Here is a 17698-nt window from a genome sequence, read left to right as displayed (position 1 = left end):
GAAAGATACAATTTTGTCCCATAAAAAACTGACAAAACATAAACAGTATCTTAAACCAAATGTACTACAAAAAAGATTTATGAATAGACTTAAGAGTTCTAATCAAAGATTACAAAAATGTAAGAACAGACATTACATAGAAACAAGTTACACCTTCCTGTGATCATCTCATCTCCATTAAAAGAAGAAAGCAAGTTTCCTTCCCCATTCTTTTTTGACTCTCAAATTTCAATATGACTAAAGTTTTGGGTCTTGGTTACTTCTGACTCCCAGTCAAGAGGGGACTCTTTGAGAATGTTTTACCATGGAAGTAAAAATGTTGATTCTCTTTCTAAAATATTAGCAATAGTAGGGGGAGGAAGCAGGAAGATTTCTGATGCTCACTACTAGCTTTCCACAAAGAAATTGTATGGGAAAGCCAACATCTATCCAAAAACTGCCTGGCTCCTACAGGGGTACTAAGAAATCCAGGACATAAAATATCTCTGAAACAATGATCCAACAGGACAGAAGTTGTCTACTTCTGATATAAAAGTAACAAGAATTAGTGTGGCTTTATACCACAAAGAGTAGAATTTTGCATTTTCAGTGGCCTGCTGAAATGTATCCATGTAAAAACCTCTTCGTTTATTGTACATTTATTTAGAGAAACTATGATAAAAAAAATATAGGTCTAAATTCTGAAACATTTTGAGCAAGTATGGAATTGAATCATAGTGCTCTGAAATAAATTTATTTGTTTGTTTGTTTGCATTGCATGACTTGCAGGTTGCAATATTCTCAACATTTTTGCACTACATGCAATTTCCCCTATTTACTCAGAATAAAACACAACATAATGCAACTAACAAAACCATTAAATCATAACATGAGACTCCAGGAATGGTTGCTATTCTCTTCTACAGAAAACAATTTCCATTAATAGAGGAGCAAACATCTGCTTCCTAGAGATTGAAAAGTCAAACTTGTATACATATTCTAAATGTCAACAGAGAAGGAACCATTCAACTATACGGGATGATACTATACAATAGAAACAGATAGAAATAATGATTTGTGGCCCTCGCAAATGATATGTTCCTAATGTGGGGACATGAAAACAGGCCCCGCTATTTCACTTTATAGTATTAGAAGGGCTGATGTTAATCGAAGACGGTGATTTCATAGATATGCAAGCCTTAAATAATTCAAGACTTTGAAAGTAATTACATGTACCTTGAATTACACTAACTGATAACCAGTGGAAGTTTCAAACCACTACTGTTACAAGGACACAATAAGCACTAATGACTACTCAAACTGCTAAATTCTGGACTTGAACCTTTGAATATTTTTCAGTTTATCTTACATGGATGCATTACAATAATCCATTTAAGAGTGACAAGGCATGAATAACTATGAATAAAACTTTCAATCCCAGAAGTTACCACATCTGGCAACTAGATATAACTATAAAAAGGGCCTTCTTGTAAAAACTGCTCCATACTCTGAAATCAGGGTATTTGATTTTGGATGATCCTCAAGATACTAATTAGTTCAGCATAGTAAAACCAAAACCAAACCAGAATTGATGACGGAATCTTTCTGGAACTCAATTGCTTACAAACTGAAAGCCACTCCATCTTTCTGGGATTCAGCCTTAACTTAATCCAGATTTGAACTGCCTCCAGGCACTTGGAGAACATTTTATCACATCAATGGTTGAGATGTATAGATTGAGATGTAAAGTTGTATATAATTGTATTGATAATATCTGACTGTATGTTGATGATTTCAGCCAATACCGTGTTTCCCTGAAAATACAACAGGGTCTTATCTTCTTTTGCCCCACAAAATATGGCCTTGGGCTTATTATCAGGGAGGGCTTATTGTTTTGGGGTTGCTGGATGGCTGCTCCCTTGTGAGCGGACTCCCGAAGAGCCGGGCACAGCCTCAGGGGCAAAGCAGCCATGAGATAACCACACTCACGAGCAGCCGCCCAGCAAATCCCCTCTCCAGCCGGGCAGAGCGCCATTCACTGACCTAGGGGTGTTGTGGACCAGAAGGAGCCGTTGGAGCTGCCACCAGACTCCGACAGCGAGAGGCCTTATGAGTCGGCTCTGGAAGATGTGGAGGATCCTGTACAGGGTTCCGACTCCGAGCAGGGTGCAGAGAGGCTGGTTGGCCACCAGAAGGCGCCTGAGGCCTGGAGCAGCCATGAGAGCCAAAGAGAGCATGCTCCCGAAGTCAAGCCTTGGAGCAGTGGGGAGGAGACCAGGGAGTTGGTCCTGGATGCCCAGCAACGGAGGGCTAATAGGCGTAAAGAACAGTTACGCAGTTACAGGAGATAATTGAACTCAGCTGGTGGTAATTAGGCTCCTCTCAAGACTATAAAAGGAATGGCTTTTCACAAGCTCGTTGCAGGAATCAACATATTTGCTAGAGCTGGAAAAGCTATCGTGGCTATCTTGGCAGACTGGATTGCTGCCAAGGTCTAGTCTGTGTGTTAATAAATCCTTTAAGTATCTTTGTCTCAGCTTGCTTTGGTATATAAAGAGGGGGGTCAGAACAAGGGGGTATCACTAAGGTGCCAAGCCACCTTAGTGGCGCTCTGCCCGCCCCCCAGCTCCCGCGGCTTGGCACATTCGGGATACCCCCTAGGTCAGTGCATCAAGCTCTGCCCGGCTGGAGAGGGGGGGTTGTGCGAGTGCCTGTTCCGCCAAAGCTTCACCAAGCCCTTGTGCAGCTCTCCCGGGGCACCACCACTGGGCCCCACTGCCGCCACACTCCAAGCATAACTTCCAAACTCCAAAACTGGGGCCAAGTCTTCCAGCATTGGCCGCTCTAGGAGTGCTCTCTATGGTGGGCCGGCTGTCTTCGGGATACCGCTAGGTTGGTGAGCGGTGCGCTGCCTGGCCGGAGGGGGGGTTGTCCAGGGGGTTTATTTTCAGGGGTGGGCTTATATTTTTGCCCACGCAAAAAATGTGGCGAGGTGTTAGTTTCGGGACAGGTCGTATTTTTGGGGAAACACGGTATCTTCATGTCTGAGTTAAAAAGGAGTGCATTACATTCTGTAGGACACACAACTAAGAAGCCTAGAACTGCAATCCTACTCACATCTTTCAACCACCTAAAACCAGTCCATTACCATGCAGCACATTATGCTCCTCTTCTAATTCTGTTAGGGAGTTCAGAATAATACATTGCCAATGGCATCAGAAGTCACTGAGGGCTCAAACAGTACCAAGAACATCATTGTCTCCTCATAGATAATCTACAAACACAATTATATTTATAGATAATAAACTATAGATAATCTATAACATTACCTAGGACTAACATATCTCAGATAACTTGGAAAGCTGTGCTTCAGTCAACTCTTTCATATTTGTCTAGCTGGGATCTAACTCTGAGAGGATTTGAGCAATTTTGTTTTCCAAACGCTTAGCAAATTCCATGCAAAGATGCATCAAATTATCTTTCTGCCCAATCTTCCTTAGTAGAACCTGACTCAGAAAAGATCTGCTGGATGGTATTCTGCAGATGAAATAAGAGTAAATTATTGTTGGTATTGTTGAAGCCCCAAATGATCTCTTACCATGTCCAGTTGAAATTTTTCCTATTATCTCATTCTATGAACTGTTTGATTCACTTCAAGTATAATTTTACCTAGGGTTTCATTACTTTACTTTCCAGGACACAACCATGGCCTTAGTAGAGCTGTGCCAACTACAGCAGAACTAAGCCCACTAAGCAGTTCCTGCTTGGGTGGTCCAAGCTATTGCCTTCTATTTATTGCAGGGAAAATGATTTATATTCCTGTCTTTCCTGCTTACTCATGTAAAGAAAAAAAATGCAATTCTGAAAAAGTTTGAAAATGTGTGAAATATCATTAAATTTTATACTTGTATTAAAGTTGAATATCACTTTTATAATTTTTTTTCCATTTCTCTTATTATATTCCTTTTTCTTCTTTTCTCTCTTCTTTCTTGCATTTTGTACTTCTTTCTATTCTTTTTCTTCCAGTTGAGGATACGTTACATATATAAAGATATTAATTAAAAATTCTTTAAACAAATTAGTAGTTTCAAACTTCAATGTAGCCATGATTTTTGTTTAAAGTTATTGTGTGTTGCCCCAAATTGTTGGGACGGCTTATTTGTAGCAACAAATAAATAAATAAATGATCTCCAGCAAACATTCTACAATAGCACAGAACTAGTACAGTACTTATATATAAAGAATGTATGGATTACTGTGACACGCATGTACTTAGAAAAAAATAAAATAAAACAGCTATATAGAGAGTTATATAGCTGCCACACAAATCAATGCAATTTTACTGCATTGATAATATATTTAAATAATGGCATATTTATTCAATAATTGCATATTTAAGGTTTATTCTAAGTTCTCTAGTTCATCTACACATGCAGTAATAATTGCTTTTACACTGCTTCTACATTGTTCAATCATTATCTTTGCCCAGTCTGTATTAGTTTGGCAACATTCTAGACTTACTAAAAAATATTTCAAAATTGTTTCATTATTATATCTAGATAAAACAACATTGGGTTTTTTTATAATGGCAAAGATAGTATTGTTCAAAACCTTTTTTTATAGTAGTTTCATAAATTACACTTGCAAATCAGGACCCATTGATTTTACTGATTATTATCCATTCACTTGATTAGATATATCATCTCTTTTTATGCAAAGGAAATGATTTTAGTCAGTGCATATAACTATTTCTCATTCTATCTTTACATCAAAACAATAATTCTACTGTTTTCTATTTAAATAGTTGCCAAACAAAAAAGGAAAAAAAAAGACTTACTTGCTACTTCCAATGATGCATTGTGACTCACAGCTTCACCAAGGTAATTCCTGGCTACACAGACATAAACTCCTTCATCAGGCCTACTTTTTCGGCCATGAACTATACGTAAGAAAAATAAAGATCCAGTCGGTAGCAACATCCGATGAGAACGAGGATCATCTTTATCAGTGTCAACCCTTTCTCCTCCTTTGTACCATTCAATTGTTGGAACTGGTCTGCCTTCAGCCTTGCAGTTCAGTGTTGCTGGTTCTCCTTTAGAAACAATTAAATCCGAAGGATGTTCAATAATTCGAGGTGGGAAATCATCTTGACGAAGACGTGAACCTAAAAATGCAAATTACATTTTTAATTTTTACTAGAATTAAAATGTTCAAGTTTGGATTAAAAAAAATAAACCACAAAGATGTACTGTATAATTATCCCTAGTGACCTTAAATAGTTAATAAGTATACCTAACAAGAATTGGTAACGTTTTAATACACAGAGATTCAACTCAATATTCCGAATCTGAGGGACATAGCAGGTCATAAGATGGTTCACAGCTAACCCATTCACTGCAACCCCACTGCGTTGGAGGGTTTGAGGCCTCAATAAAATATCAATAAAGTTCAGATCAAGGCAATACCTTCAATATGTTATGGGTGATGTATTGTCAATCCTATGGTCAGTTGTAATGTGGGTCATGTTGCAGTCTTAGCTCTGTTATGAAATATTTTATGTAGATGACAAAATAAATTTACTTAAGTGATCCTTATCAATTTGTGAATTCATACATTTCTATTTTCTCAACTAGAGAGCATGAAACAAAATATTTCTATATAGGCTTAATAAACTTAAGGATTTTTCTTCCTTTCCTGTTTATTATTTTCCTTTATGTTTATTTTATTTTAATCATTGCAATGTGTATAGTTTCTTACTATATTCTCTCTCTTTTGATGGTTTGTTATACTTTACTAATACAATTTAGGAGAGAAATGTTACAATCTTAGTCATACTGTGTTGATGAAGCAGTTTTAAGAGAAAGCTTGTCAATTTGGGAGTCTGGTTTCAATCTGTATAGCTTAAAACAATGCAATTAAATACAAGATGTAAGTTTAATTTTAGACAAGCAATAAATTATAGCGGTAGGCAATAAGATGCTCTACACAGAGATTGAAATAACCGTGTCATCAATACGATTGTGATGGTGTTCACACATTACACCAATAGATGATCTTTTCAAGAAACATTTTTGGTGTATTTCAATACCACACTTAACAGATGAATTGTGCTTTGCAAGGCAAAATAGATTATAAATATACTAAATCAAACCACAACTGTATTATGATTTAGCATAATTCATGAATTTAGATGGCACAGCAAACAGAACATCATGAAAAGTGAAGTCTAAAATGTCCAGATGATATCAGATGCCTATCCTGGTCTCTAGCATTGTATTACTTCTAAAATTGTAGATATATTTGGCAGACAAAACACTAAAATGTCTTAATATTAATGTCCCTAGTTACATATTTTATGCTCATTTTAAAAAATCTTAATTTTTATCCTAGCTTAATTTTATCCATACTTGTATCAGCCTTTCTGCAAATGAAACAAAATCTTAACAGTTCACCTATTTATAAGTTAATGAAGACTGTAATTATGGATCAGTTTCTTTATTCATCTGATTAGCCTCATCAGATATGAATATGCAAATCAAAGGAAAAAAGAAAGCAAAAAGGTTACTTTGTCAACCTATACAGCTACATGCTTCTGGCTTAGTAGCAAGCAGATAAATATTTTGGTAATGCATACTAGCAAATATTCAAGCCTTTTAATGTGCCATATTACAACTATCTTCCAAAGCTGCTGCTACTATAAGGAAACTGCATTGAGCCTGAATAGCTACTCTGATTTGGAAACTGAACCCTGAAGCTAATTGAAATAATTTAAGATAATGTTGCTCACCATGGACAAACAAAATGATGATACCCAATTTCTCTAAGATACTACAGCAGTTAAACTCAAAATGCCCACTAACTCACTACTCTGATCTCCAAGGTCAATGTAGCATTAGAATCTACGTACAAGTCCCTGAATTTATTGTTGCAGTCAAATAGACTGTGTGTGTTCCCACCATACTTTACTAATTATACTATACCTGAGTTTCTTTACTATTTTTATAAATGATAACTATCGTGTTCCAGTAAAACTTGGTAACTTGGTCTTCTGTCAACAAAAATATTAATGACACAATTGGTCCACATCAATTAACATTGGCTTTATGGTTGAGGAAGAATACTCAAACTCAAGGCCCACAGGCTGGATTTGACTCTTGGGGTGCTTAGATCTAGCCTGTGATGCCGCCTTGGAAATAGATGTAGATGTAGATCCATTTTCACTGGCAGAGGGCTGCAGGAGGATCTTCCCAGCCCAGCCCAGGCCACTACAGGTGACCCTGACATGAGTGATGTCAAGCTGGCCACACCCACTCCGGCCATGCCCACCTAGCCCCCAGAGGTCAAACACAACCCTGATGCGGCCCTCAATGAAATCACGTTTGACACCCCTATTCTAAAGCTTTGCTTTTTTTCTTCATTTTGTTCTATAATTTCTCATTTTCTACAGAAAAGTTGCAGTTGTTAAATGAGTTGTGCCTTATTTTATACCCTTTTTGCCAGAGTTGTTAAGTGAATCACTGTAGTTGTTAAGTGAATCATGCAGTCATTAAGCAAATCTGGTTGTTGGAAGCTGGCTGGGAAGGTTACAAATGGTGACACATGACCCTGGCACAGTGCAGCTGTCATAAATATATACTAACTGCCAAGCATCTAAATTCTGATCACATGACCATGGCAATGAAGCAACAGTCGTAAGTGTGAAAAAGGTCACAAGTCACTTTTTTCAGTGCTTTTTAACTACACATAATCATTAAATGAAAGGTAAATCTAGTATAACAAAATAATTTCAATGTTGTATTTTGTATAGTCACACAGTTGTATGCATGTCAACCTGAAAAGAAGATTTGAGACTTGTTCCTGAATAGATATATGCAGGTCTATGTTGACAGAAATACTGCATGTCTGTAAGTACTATAAATACTCAGTAAGCATCTGAAGTGATGAATATAACATAAAAGAAACAGTCTGGTACGAATTAAAGGATTTTTCCATGGAGGAAATGATAAAAGTACAATTTATTAATTCCTTTCCAGAAGCTTCTTGAAAAACCTGTCATGTAGACACTGCTGAATTTTTCTGCTTGACTTCTATTGAAACATGCAGTGAAGGTGGGGTTTTGTGCGTGGTTTTCTACTGCATAATAGCTACACCCATCTAGTGGTTTACAGAGCTCTGGGTTATGTGAGTTATTAGCTCCTGTGACAGAAAGCAGAAAAGCAAAATTTTAGGAGCAATTTTGCAGACACATTTATACTTTTAGAAAACAAAATATTTCAAGCAGCCTTTTAAAGGATTAGTAACAAATCCCTAAAGGAATGTGGCCAACCTCAGTCATAGCGAAACTTTAAAGTTAACATTCCCAACATTCAAGAAGCATTAGAAAACTCCAGGTTAATGAGGTACTAAAGAATAAAAGGTGTGACCCTTTTGCAGGTAAATCAACATGATTATTCCCTAATGGACTCTGTAATCTAAATGAACAGTCTAGCAAAAATACTTTTAAACTTTCATTGTCACTGAGGAACTTGGAAGGTAAACGGCACAAGCAGAGATAATCTTTTGTTTACCTATTACGTCCCCATAACTGAAACAATATTTAATTTATTTTATTACATTTACTTTTAACTTAATACTTCATTATTTCATTTCTTTTAAAATAGAAAAGGATATTTGGGAATACACTAAAAGACTACCTAGTCCAACATTCTCTTCCCCAGTACCAACTAAAATAATATAGCAGCCTACAAGCAGAAAATCAGTGGAATAGCAGCCATGGTATGATATCTGCACTACTTCATAACTTGGCAGTCATGTCAACTGTAGAGTTAAAATGCTTAACTAGTAGAACATTGTGCTCCTGGTGGTCTTCCCTGAGGTAGTCCTCAAATAATAACCACAATAGAGACCAAAACTTATGTTAGTAAGGAATGTATCCATTAAATGAACCACACACAATTTTATAGCCATTTTTGCTGTGCTTGTTCAACATGGTTCTCAAGACACTCCCCCTGGGGAAGATCGCTACATTTATGAATATATACATTTACTTTTGTTTACATGAATATTCACAAAATGAATATTTTGTGAGTCAAAAAACAAACCTGTGATAGAGTCACTAGACCCGTGATGGCGAACCTATGGCATGCGTAAAACAGGTGGCACGTGGAGCCATCTCTGTGGGCACGAGAGCCCTTGCCCTATGTCAGCTCCAGTGAAACATGCACGTGCCAGCCAGCTGATTTTCTGCCTCTCTGGAGTGCCAGGGGAGGCCGTTTTTGCCCTCCTAGAGGCTTGAGGAAAGCCTCCAGAGCCTGGGGAGGGTAAAAATTCCCCCCAGGGAAGAGGGTCGTGTGCACATGCATGGCGTGGTCACACGCACATATGGGCACAGCTCATTGTATTGTGGGTGTGTGGCACACGCACTATCACACACCTACACACAATTTTGGCACATGAGAACAGAAATGTTCGCCATCACTGTACTAGACTGAAAATGGCAACTAAGAAAGACACTGCAACACAAGACAGACCTGACACAAAGCCTTTCAAGTAAGGAACAGACATATGCACCCCACCCCCTGCAGGTGCATGTCTCCCACATGTCCCCTGCCCCTGCATGCGCAGTAGAAACCCAAAGTCCAACTTGCTGGTGGGAGGTAAGCGTGCATGCATGGCGGATTTGAGTTGGGGCGACGGCTTGTGTGCCCTCAGAGATGGCTCTGCATGCCACTTGTGGCATGCGTGCCATAGCTTCGCCATCACGGGCTTAAATAATACATCTGTTTGGGGAAAAAGGGCTATCTTCTCATAAACAATTCTTTATTTAACCAAAGACCTGGTTTATAGCAGGATTACTAATAAAATTAGGGCTATACAAGTAAATCCTTACTTTCCAACTGAAGTTACAACAACATTGAAAAAGTAACTTTACAACCAGTCCTTGAATATGCAGTCATTGCTGCATCCCTACAATCACATTATCATGTTTGCAAACCAGCACATATTTATTTATATGTTGCACTATTGTGACTAGCGATAAGCAATGTCAATGAGGAAGCCAGAAAGAAGTCAGTCACAGTTACATTATGTCACAGTTAACAACCATGGGTGATTCACTTAATGACTATAGCTGAAACTGACTTTGTAAGTTGGGTATAGTCACATGATGTTTTAATTCATGTCATTTGGCAAGGAACTCGTGGTGATAAGCGAAGACTACCTGTTATATTCTTACTATTATATTATTTTTTCCTATAATAATTTTGCTCCAACTTCTATTATATTTTCTAAAGATTAATTTGTTAGATGTTTCATCATACACTGGGTAACAGTTCATATTGTCATTTTTAAGGGCAAATCAGATCTCCCCATCCTGAAGTTGTAAACCTCCCTTAAGTCCCAGACATGTGAGAAAAAAAGCTACTGAACAATACTAGAAAAAGTGTTAGGAGAAAAGCAGTTGGGATCCATCAAGATTTTTATTTTGTCCATATTAAACCTAATATGGTATGCAAGCATTCATGTTTAGATGTAAATATATATTTATTTATTTGTATTAATCCAATCCATCAATTTAGGTTGAAAAATAAAAATAACAATTCTCATAAACAGCAAACAGATGGCAATTCCAATCAATACTTAAACTACCATTCACTCAGCAGGAGCTCTGATCATCCCAGCTCATAGCCTGGGAGAAGAGCCAGATATGAGGCCCAAAAGACCCTTGAAACTAATGTGAGTGGAATATCACCAGTGAGAATTCACAATCCAAAACAGAAAAATAGGAATTTCTCAAAAGAATAAAAGAGGCAATAGCTGTGGCAGGAGTATCTGATGCTTCAAGATCATGAAGATACATTCCATACAAGAGGCAAGATCATTTCAATTGACTGTTCTGCCTGGACCCCTGACTGAAAGGGAATATGTAAATCAGTGTGACTGAAAAAGAATTCCTCCTAATATCAGGGAGGGAGGGAGAGAGGAAGGGAGGGAGGGAGGAAGGAAGGAAGGCAGGCATATCCGCTGAATTCTATGGGATGTACTTCCATAAAATTATAAAACCCATTTCTTGGCTATTAATGATAATAGGGATATATGTGGGAAACTGTTGATGTCATGAGTAGGAACAGAAAGCTATGTCAGCAAGTGTAACACCTGCGCTATGATTAAAGACTGTCTTCAACCTAGAGATAATTGAATTTGTTTTAAAATCTTGAATATGGTTTCTTAATAAAATTTGTTTAACCCAGTATCTATTTTGAATTGTTCTATTTATTTGTAACATCTAATACTGTAACAGTAGTATCAGCATAGCTCATCTATTATGATGTTTCACACACAAAAAGGTACCAAATTCTCACAGATGGAGGACCATGATTAACATTTTCAGGTATGTTGGGACATATGCTACACTGCATGCATACAACAAACTGATCTAAATATGTAAATGCCTTTTGGGGGAGTGGGAAAATTCATATATTTGAATTTCTGATAGTTATTTATTTTATTTATTTATATCCTACCTTTTTACAAATAACTTTTGGAACAAGCTCCCCGTGGGGATTCGGACCCTCTCCACCCTTTGGGCCTTCCGGACGGCTGTGAAGACCTGGCTTTCCCAGCAAGCCTGGGGTTGAGTCCCCCCCCCTACTCGAATTTGCTGTGTCTGTTGTGCTTTTAAATTGTTCATATTGTCCGATTGTTTTTGTCTTACTTTTTGTAATTTCCCCTCCCTTGGCTTTTGTTCAGCCACCCTGAGTCCCTTCGGGGAATAGGGCAGCCTACAAATTGAATAAACTCCAAACTCAAGAAAATGAACCTATCCAACATACACCTTCCTGCCCCTATTTTTGCCACAGCAGGAACCCTGTTAGATGAGTTGGGCTGAGATACAGTCACCCAAGGCCACCCAGCTGGCTGTCATAGCTAAGTATGTACATTTCATACATACATATGAACAGTTCATTTAGTGACCATTCAAAATTACAACATAAAGTGACTTATGACCATTTTTGACACTTATGTCCATTGCAGCATCCTCATAATCACATGATTTACATTCAGATGCTTGAAAACTAGTTCATATTTATGACAGTTGCAGTGTCCTGGGGTCATGTGATCTCCTTTTGCAATGTTCTTATGACCAAAGTCAATGGGGAAGCCAGATTCACTTAACAACCTTGTTACTAAGTTAACAACTGAACTGGTTCACTTAACAAATATGATAAGAAAAGTCATAAAATGGGACAAAACGTATTTAACAAATTTCTCACTTAGCAACATAAATTTTGGGTTCAATTATTGTCATAAGTTGAGATCTACCTGTATTATATCTATGAAATGCTATGTACATAGGTACAATTGCTTTAATATGCCTGTTATAACAATCAATGAACTGTAGTTATAGTATGTTTCTAATATTTGCTTGATATTTGTTTCTGATATATGTTCTTACTCAAGAAACAATACATTTTCCTTTTAACTCTATCCTGCTTTTTAGTTCACCAGAATTTATTTTAGCACCTAGCACATAATAAAATGAACAGAATTTAGTGACAACCCACATAAATAAAACTACGAACTTTTAGTGGCATACAATCTCAAGCGTAAGAATTCTAGCAATAACCATCATTCAGATGTTCTCAGTTACTTCTGAACTGTACTGAAGACAAAGTAATACAGAAATATTGCTCTGTTTAAATAAGTATTCATAAAACTAAGCAAGATATGACCTCAATGCATACCCCCACTGAAAGAATTTACATTCTCACATCACAATTTTCTAGAAGAACAGAATAGTTAAAGGGTATTAACTGTAAAATGAGCTACCACCATTTCATTTTCTGTCCAGATTTCCTCAGGGTTTTCTTACTGCCAATTCAACATTGTCAACATATCACATTATACAGCAAATCTGCAGAGCACATTTAATTATCTGAATTTTCCCCCTTTTTGTACGCGCAGTTACCATCTGTATAAAACATTGTGAACAGAGGAGCAACAACAATTGGGGGATAGCTGGGGGGAGCATTTTGCTAAAAAATGAACAGAGGTCATGGGAGTGGTTGCATTGCATAGACAGATGGTGTCAAGACACCACTTTATTAGTCAAATTTGGCAGGGGAGGGATTATGGCTACTTTACAGAACACACCAAAAGTTAGTATGTAACTTAAATAAATACATTAAAAATATTGTGTTGCCATTTGATAAATGGCATCTCTTATCAACATATTGTAAATCCAGCTATTGTTCATTTCACTTTGTTTATAGCCTCCTCTATGGATGCTATTAGGAAATGAGCTTAAAATATAAAGAAGAAATTAGCCTCTGATGCAGCTGAGCTCAAAAGATGATGACTAAATCTCATGTTTATTACAAAGCTGTAGTGCATATCTGTTCTGAAGTTTCTTGGGTGATATTTTTTTAAAAAGCTATCTTTAAATTTTTAACAGATGACATAAAATTATGGAATTCCAAACAATTAGCCTTAACAGATGTGTCACCAGACTCTAGGGGGTAATACTTACTGATTTAATTAAGCCACACAAACATAGTTTACATAGCATGTATTATAGCTTATGTACTACATATGAGCCAAACCAGTTGAGATTGTTAAACTATGTTTTCTAAAGTATAAAGGTTCAAGTATATGAACCAAACTGCAAAAGGTGCTAGAGGAATATAATATATAAAAAATGAGAAACTGAATAAAAGTTTACCGATTCTCTGTTAAATTAAGAATAAATTTGGTTCATTAATCAATATGTTATGCAAAAAGTTTAAAAATTAAATATACTTTCTTAAAAAAACTATCTATTTTGAAATTTTTAATATTCCATAGAAATGTTCCATAAATAAAACAATATTGTGATTAAATCTAAGTTTAACAATTCCGATGAGTCAATTTGAGCAAATGAGAAAGAATATTTATAAAACACTGAACTCTTGAACATTGTTATTAACAGCATTAATATAACGCTACTACATTAAAATGTAGTGTAAACTAAAATTTGCAATTTAAGCTTTACATTTTATTGAATTAGTATTTTTGCTCATAAAAATAATATCAGTAACATTACTTTTTGCATTATTGATTTATAAAATTATCTATTTTAAACTGTACCTCAAACTAGGACCAACTTGATAATTAACTCACAGTTACCAATATTCTTACAAAGCATGGCCTGGGGACCCAATACTTTTAGAAAGAACAAGGCTGTGAAGGACTGAAAGCAATACTTGTATAATAAGAAATGGCTCCTTTCCTTTCAGCAGAAAATCAGCAATTATTATATATTACATACATTTTCCTTATCCTTATGTCTTTGTCGTCGTCATCATCATCATCATCATTATCATCTACTGCTGTTTTGAGTTAATCTATAAATCAAAGTGCTTCATATGATACATTGTTCCTAATTAAAAGCAGCATTTTGTCTTTGAAACAACACTGTGAACCTTATTTGAAGAACATTTTTTCCACTGGCAGGCCACAACCCACAAAACTAGAAGAAAATTCACTGCAAGCTTTTGGGAAAGGATGAAGCATTACTACTGGCTAACTAGTACATTATGTCTGCAAATGAAGCCAGATGTTTGTTCTAACATTTTATTTTATTTGCTGTACAGCCTGCTATGGGAAGTAAAGAAGTATTTAAAATGAGCCTTTGTTCATTATATCAAATGTAAAGAATTTGGGAGGGGGCAGGGGGAAAAGACACAGCATCATTATTTGTCACAGACCAAAGACAGGACCTGTCTCTCCTTGTGTTTTTTAAATCTTTCCAAAAGCAGATTGATTATGTGCCATGAAGTTGGTGTCGACTCTTAGCAACCACATAGATAAACCTTTAAAAGCAAACACACAAAACCAGATTCCCATATTTATTCAAATTCTTAACACTTCAGAATCGGTAAAAGCTGTTAATTCAAATACTAATATTCAGGGATGTATTTTTATGCACAACATTGGCACTGGTCAACTGATTTTGAATGGTTTGTGGCTCAGCTATTTTCATCTGTACATGGAGCAAAATAGGGATTTAGACATGTGTGATATGATTCAAAACAGGTTGATGGGGCCAGAAGTTGCTTTGATCCCTGGACAACATTTGACACTTAACAATTCAGGAAAATGAAAATAGTAGGGAAGATGTGAGATGGGGTGGGTCAACTAGTAGGGTGGATAAGTGGTAAGGCAGTGAACTGGTCAGGGAAGATAGAATATGTTATATTGAGTCATCATTGACATATAAGGAGATAATAGCAAGGAATGGAACAAAAATACAGACACAGGCACAGATGGGATATGCCATTTTGAAATTGGCATCATCATTGGCTAAAGAGAAGCATGGAAAGTGATGAAGTGATTGAGAAATGGTGGGCCAATAAATGTGCCATGTTGAAAAGGACAGGAGAGAGGAGGAAATTGGTTCAACTTTTCTCTATCTGCCTCATAAAATAATTCCAGACTCACTCAGAATTGTTCCCGGTTTCTGCTTTGTTTGATGTGAAGCACTTTGGTAGGTGTTGAATATGTTTGAGGGAAAGACGCAGGAGCCATGGAATCAGAGAGTAAGATGTTTATTGCGAGATGACTGCGATTCAAAATGTCCCTGCAACTGTCAGGGTACTTATACTCGAGCCCAAAGCAACTGTCAAATGACCAGCCAATCAGAGAGCTGGTAACAGGGAACATTTGCATATATAACAGTAGAATTGCAAGAATCTGATGTTTAACTGTTCGATTCAATTTAAAACAACATGTTCATTAGCAAGTCAGTTGATTGCTATAGATACCATGAATTAGCTTTGAAAAATAAACAAACAAAAATAAAGCAATAGATTATAGGTTTTTCACATACACAAATAGATTTTATCATCTTGCATGAGTAGATGGATATGAAACTTGTTATATTCCAAGATATGAGTGTTATTGTTATAAGAAAGAAGAACAATCAATGAAGCCTGATGCTTAGAGAATTACAGACCAGTTGAGTATATATTTTAAATCAAACTCTTGTTTCTATAGTTATTAAAATCTGTAAATGTTCTTCAATGGCTATTCTGTTCACTTGCAGAACAAACCTCATTTCAAATTAATAAAATAGATTACAACAATCTTCCTATGCAGGCAGGAGCTTTTTGACTATTCCAGTAAATTTCTTATTATTTAGTACTTAATAACTGTTGTCCTATTTCAGCATTAAGGGGAAGATAACCTATTTTTAATTATTCCACAGATTATTAAGTTTATTTTAGAATCTCAAAGCAATGGATGAGACAAAGGATAAAAAAAATCTGGTATACAGTTACTTAATTAAAAGGCATCCAATACTTAGCTGTGCTTCTTGTGCAAAAAAGGTTATTTGTAACATATGGTTGTCTAGCAAAACTGTTCCATAATATACCAAAATCCAATTAATTACCGGTATATAAACTATGATGTAAATTGTACATTTGCATGTTAGATTAACATAATGTGCTAGCTTTCAGTTAATTATCAGAAAAGACCAAATGGTCATGGAAATGAACAACTTGGGCACTTAATTTGCTTTATTCAATAAATTTAAGGCAAAAAATTGTTACATATGAATTGAGATTTTTAAATATTTTAGCATTTAATATTTCCATGAATAATAGCAGTACTCAGTCCTGAATCTCCTATATATAGTTTACATTAATTGTGATTTAGTCAAACATGTTTATTAATTTTTACGAGCTTTCTCTAAATAGTTCTCATTTATTTAAGATAAAAGCAATAGTACCATATTATTACATGTTGGCTCACCTAACTTTAAGAATAAACTATCTTTGTGGGCAAGAAAATAAGTATTCAGAATTAAAGACACATAATTTATAATATTTACATGCATACAAGTCGATCCTTAACACATTCATTAAATGATATATTCTTCTGATTCAGGTTTCCACTTAAATATCTTTGCCAATTTTCATTCCTGTAGTTGTGCATAAGGCTTTATATTAACTCTTCTTCCTAGATAGGAAGACGAGAGTTGCTATTTCCTAAAGCCCAGATCTCTCTTTCAAATTGTATAAGAAACTATTTTATTAACCATCCAAAATACTATGATTTCATTTAGAAAGAATAAGGAAAAATCAGTGTTTTTTCCCCCCATTGGCTGACCTTGAACCAGGTTTTCCCCAGTCCTTGTCACATATGTCAATTGCTATACAAACTTCTTTATGAATAGAAATGGCCAGCCATCAAGCCAAAGAGTTTGTGTGTTTGTTTGTGTGTGTGTGTGTGTGTCTATGTTTGTGTGTTTCTCTCTCTGTGTGCTTGTGTGTGTGTGTGTTAGAGAAAGTATGTATGTATGTATGTAATTTTAAAACATAATTAAAACAAAATGCTTTCACTGATCAGTATTGAGGCTAATGTCTTGTTGTTGCTAATGTGTAAGCTCCTTTAATCAAAAAAGCTCACAGCTTCCCATATAAATCTATGAGAGGCTATGGTTTTATTCCTACTGCTAGCAAGAGCCCTACTAATTGCACCAGCAAGCATGGCATTATTACAAAAAAGACCCATTCTTCAGAGTAGCTGAACCTTGGAATGGAGAAGAAATGAGGAACAATGTATCAAAGCAGTCAAATACAACTTGACATGGGGGTTGGGAAATAAAAGAATAGATGATTTCAAAAGAGTGTTTCATTATAAAAAGGCAACGCTTTGGGCAAAACATTGTAATTTTTAA

General features: G+C 36.1%; 1 protein-coding gene across 1 annotated transcript in view; it reads right to left on the bottom strand.

Annotated features, from left to right (window-relative positions):
* The window catches only part of ROBO1 (roundabout guidance receptor 1), a 434872-nt gene that overhangs the window by 171465 nt on the left and 245709 nt on the right, over nt 1–17698 (bottom strand). Inside the window, exon 4 of the mRNA XM_014064019.2 lies at nt 4817–5143. Within this exon, the coding sequence (XP_013919494.2) occupies nt 4817–5143 (327 nt within the window). The remainder of the gene's footprint in view (nt 1–4816; nt 5144–17698) is intronic.

Source organism: Thamnophis sirtalis, unplaced genomic scaffold, assembly GCF_051295495.1.
Source record: "Thamnophis sirtalis isolate CommonGarterSnake01/CBP01778 unplaced genomic scaffold, rThaSir2_p1.2 scaffold_8, whole genome shotgun sequence".
Lineage (NCBI taxonomy): Eukaryota > Metazoa > Chordata > Lepidosauria > Squamata > Natricidae > Thamnophis > Thamnophis sirtalis.
The sequence above is the reverse complement of the archived record's forward strand: the minus strand, read 5'-3'. Positions and strand labels throughout refer to the sequence as shown.